The sequence below is a fragment of the Leuciscus leuciscus genome (assembly GCF_965113295.1).
Source record: "Leuciscus leuciscus genome assembly, chromosome: 13".
Classification (NCBI taxonomy): domain Eukaryota; kingdom Metazoa; phylum Chordata; class Actinopteri; order Cypriniformes; family Leuciscidae; genus Leuciscus; species Leuciscus leuciscus.
Genome location: NC_138737.1, coordinates 12622467 through 12626356, shown reverse-complemented (window position 1 = coordinate 12626356; position 3890 = coordinate 12622467). Strand labels below are relative to the sequence as shown.

Here is a 3890-nt window from a genome sequence, read left to right as displayed (position 1 = left end):
CACAGACGGGTGCACATTCCCGTTTGTGTTCGCAGTGTCTGTTCCCCCTGTGTGTTTCAGCACCAGTGAGAGCAGTCCCTAAAAGAGCTTACACAGATAGAGAGCGTCTTTTTCAAGTGAGAAAAAATGACTTTCTATCTGTGTGTTTCTGGATGCGGTCGTTACCTGGGCTCACAGGATGGTCACAAACGCTGCCTCGTGTGTCTGGGCATTAAACACGCTGAGGCAGCGTTTGTGGATGAGTCATGTACCCATTGTGGGAAGATGACCATCGCGGAGCTGCGGTCGAGACTCACGTTCCTGCAAAGGGGCGGAGTCCCCGTGCCGCTGCCTCGATCCAATCCTCCTCAGAGGGTTGCTTCGGGCAGTGACGTGGGTGACCTGAGGATCACGGTGAGCGCGTCTCCTTCGGGGAACCAACCCCCTAGGAGCCCTCACCCCTCTCATGCTCCGCAGCCAGTTGAGCCCCCATTGGAGAAAGCTGGACCATCCTCGCGGTGTGTACCGGTTGTCTCCTTTGGGGCTCCCTGTGAGGATCAGATGTCGATCGCGGCATCGGAGGGTGGGTCAGATGTCTCTGCGGATGACGACTCAGCGCCGTTACCTCCTTCGGGTGTGTCAACGATGCCTGAGACGGACCCGGAGATGATGGCCATGCTTTCCCGGGCCGCCAACGGGGTCGGGCTCGTGTGGAATCCTCCACCGTGTCCCGAACCCTCGAGGTTGGACGATTGGTATCTCGGGGTGGCGCGCGCTGGTTCTCAGCAACCCACCCCAGTGCCTTTCTTCCCGGAAGTGCATGAGGAGCTTACGGGGGCGTGGACGGCACCTTTCACTGCCAGAAACCGTTCCGGTGGCTCCTCCTCCCTCACCACCCTTGATGGCGGGGCAGCTAAGGGATACACGCGCATCCCGCCAGTGGAACGGGCCGTTGCTATGCAACTGTGCCCTAACTCCACTTGGCGCGGAGAACCGTGTCTCCCTTCACGGGCCTGTAAGTACTCGTCGGATCTAACCGGCAAGGCTTACAAGGCCTGTGGGGAAGCTGCCTCTGCCATGCACGCCATGGCGTTGCTGCAGGTTCATCAGGCCAAGGCACTGAAGAACCTGCACGAGGGTGGTCATGATCCCCAAGTTCTTCAGGAACTTCGTATCGCGACGGACCTCGCGCTTCGTGCGACGAAGGTGACCGCGCGGTCGGTGGGTCGTGCGATGTCCACCATGGTGGTCCAGGAACGCCATCTCTGGCTGTGTCTGGCGGACATGCGGGAGACCGACAAGCTCCGGTTCCTTAACGCCCCCGTGTCCCAGACCGGCCTCTTCGGCGACGCGGTCGAGAACTTCGCCCAGCAGTTCTCGGCTGTACAAAAGCAGACTGAGGCCATCCGTCACATCCTGCCGCGGCGGCCAGCTGCTGCTCCCACCCCTCCGTCTGCGGCTCCTCAGTCTGCTCGTCGCCGAGGGCGGCCTCCTGCGTCTGCCCCTGCTCCCGCGCCGCCGCAGCAGCCTCCATCTAAACGGCGCCGTGGAGCCAGTCGCAGGCGGGCCGCCCCGCCCGTCCAGGACCCCGCTAAGAAGGGCGGCAAAGCCAGGAGCAAGCGGCCCTAGGACGGGCGACCCAGAGATGGCAGGGACTGCTCTCCAGGAGACGATGACCGCATCGCTCCATCCCCCGGAAGAGGGCCGGGTGGAAAATCCTTGTTTTCCTTTTGTTTTTGTTCCGCCGCTGGCCTCAAAACCAGCGGTACCCAAATTTTCAATAAAAGAGCAGTTTCTTACATCTCTGGGTCCGAAGAGGGCCCGGAGAGCAGTGGGGGGAGAGAATCCTCACCACTCTCATCCGCCTCTTCTATCGCCAGCAGGCAGCAGTGTGCAGTTCGAGGACGCAACCAAGCCGCCTCCTGCACCTCCGGCCTCGTGGAATCAGGTAAGTGTTGCACAGCACACTCAGACTCCGCTATGGGCTGCCTCCCAGAGAGAGCCTCCCGAGTCGAGCCCCTGTGTTCCACCTCGCTGCCCCACTCCGGGTACGCCTAGGGTCCCTTTGGTCCCGCTTGTACGGTCTCTGCGAGCCTGGTTAGCGCTCCCCAGTCCGTCTCGCTGGCTCATTCGGACCATCAGGCTCGGCTATGCGATTCAGTTCGCCCGGCGTCCCCCCAAGTTTCGGGCCATCCACTCCACTACAGTGAGAGCAGCCGATGCCCATGTCTTGCGCGCGGAGATCGCAGTCCTACTGGCAAAGGATGCGATAGAGCCGGTCCCTCCAGCCGATATGAGGTCAGGGCACTACAGTCCCTACTTCATTGTACCCAAGAAAGGAGGTGGGTTACGACCGATCTTGGACCTGCGAGTTTTGAATCGGAGCCTTCACAAGCTACCGTTCAAAATGCTTACGCAGAAACGCATTTTCGAATGCATCCGTCCCCAAGATTGGTTCGCAGCGATCGACCTGAAGGACGCGTACTTTCATGTCTCGATTCTTCCTCGACACAGGCCGTTTCTGCGCTTTGCATTCGAGGGTCGAGCATATCAGTACAAGGTCCTGCCCTTCGGGCTGGCCCTGTCCCCCCGTGTCTTCACGAAAGTCACGGAGGGGGCCCTTGTTCCCATGAGAGAACAGAGCGTTCGCATTCTCAACTATCTCGACGACTGGCTCATACTGGCACACTCTTGAGATCAGTTATGCGAACACAGGGACCTCGTGCTCAGGCACCTCAGCCAGCTGGGCCTTCAGGTCAACTGGGAGAAGAGCAAACTCGCCCCCGTGCAGAGGATCTCTTATCTCGGTATGGAGTTGGATTCGGTCGCACAGACAGCCCGTACGGACAACACTGCGACCGTTGCGTACATCAACCGTCAAGGTGGTCTACGCTCCCGTCGCATGTCGCAACTCGCCCGCCATCTCCTCCTTTGGAGTCAGAAGCGTCTGAGGTCGCTTCGAGCCATGTATGTCCCCGGTGTGCTCAACCGTGTGGCCGACGAGCTATCACGAGCTGTGCTCCCGGGAGAATGGCGACTCCACCCCCAGGTGGTTCAGCTGATCTGGAGAGAGTTCGGGGAGGCTCAGGTAGACCTGTTTGCCTCCTCAGAGACCTCCCACTGCCAGCTGTTTTACTCCCTGACCGAGGGAACACTCGGCACGGACGCACTGGCTCACAGTTGGCCCCGGGGCCTCTGCAAATATGCATTTCCCCCAGTGAGCCTACTTGCACAGACCCTGTGCAAAGTCAGGGAGGACGAGGAGCAGGTCCTTCTGGTGGCTCCCTATTGGCCCACCCGGACTTGGTTCCCAGAACTCATGCTCCTCGTGACAGTCCCTCCCTGGACCATTCCTCTGAGGAAGGATCTTCTGACTCAGAGACGGGGCACCCTATGGCACCCGCGTCCAGACCTCTGGAAACTCCATGTCTGGTCCCTAGACGGGACGCGGAGGTTCTAGGTGACTTACCCCCAGAGGTACTTAACACCATCACTTCTGCGCGAGCGCCGTCTACGAGACGTGCGTACGCCTTGAAGTGGAACCTGTTCGTCGAGTGGTGTTCCTCCCGTAGAGAGGACCCCCGAAGATGTTCGATAGGGTCAGTGCTTTCCTTCTTGCAGCAAGGGTTGGAGCGAAGGCTGTCTCCCTCCACCCTTAAAGTACATGCTGCTGCTATTTCAGCATATCATGACCACATAGATGGCAAAACAGTTGGGAAGCACGACCTGGTCGTCAGGTTCCTTAGGGGGGCGAGACGATTAAATCCTCCTCGTCCCCCCTCCATACCCTCTTGGGACCTTTCCCTGGTGCTCCGAGCACTTCAGGATGCTCCCTTTGAGCCTTTGCAGTCAGCAGACTTAAAGCTTCTCTCCTTGAAGACTTTGCTGCTGATTGCACTGGCTTCGATCAA

The 3890-nt window shown here is 59.4% G+C and overlaps 1 protein-coding gene across 1 annotated transcript; it reads left to right on the top strand.

The window, feature by feature from the left end:
• Positions 1-213: 213 nt before the first annotated feature.
• LOC309513283 (uncharacterized protein) lies at positions 214-1617 on the top strand. The gene is made up of 2 exons (XM_082189047.1): positions 214-284; positions 352-1617. The coding sequence occupies exons 1-2, from the start codon at positions 246-248 to the stop codon at positions 1606-1608; spliced, it is 1296 nt and encodes a 431-aa protein (XP_082045173.1). The 5' UTR covers positions 214-245; the 3' UTR covers positions 1609-1617.
• The last annotated feature ends 2273 nt before the right edge of the window (positions 1618-3890 follow it).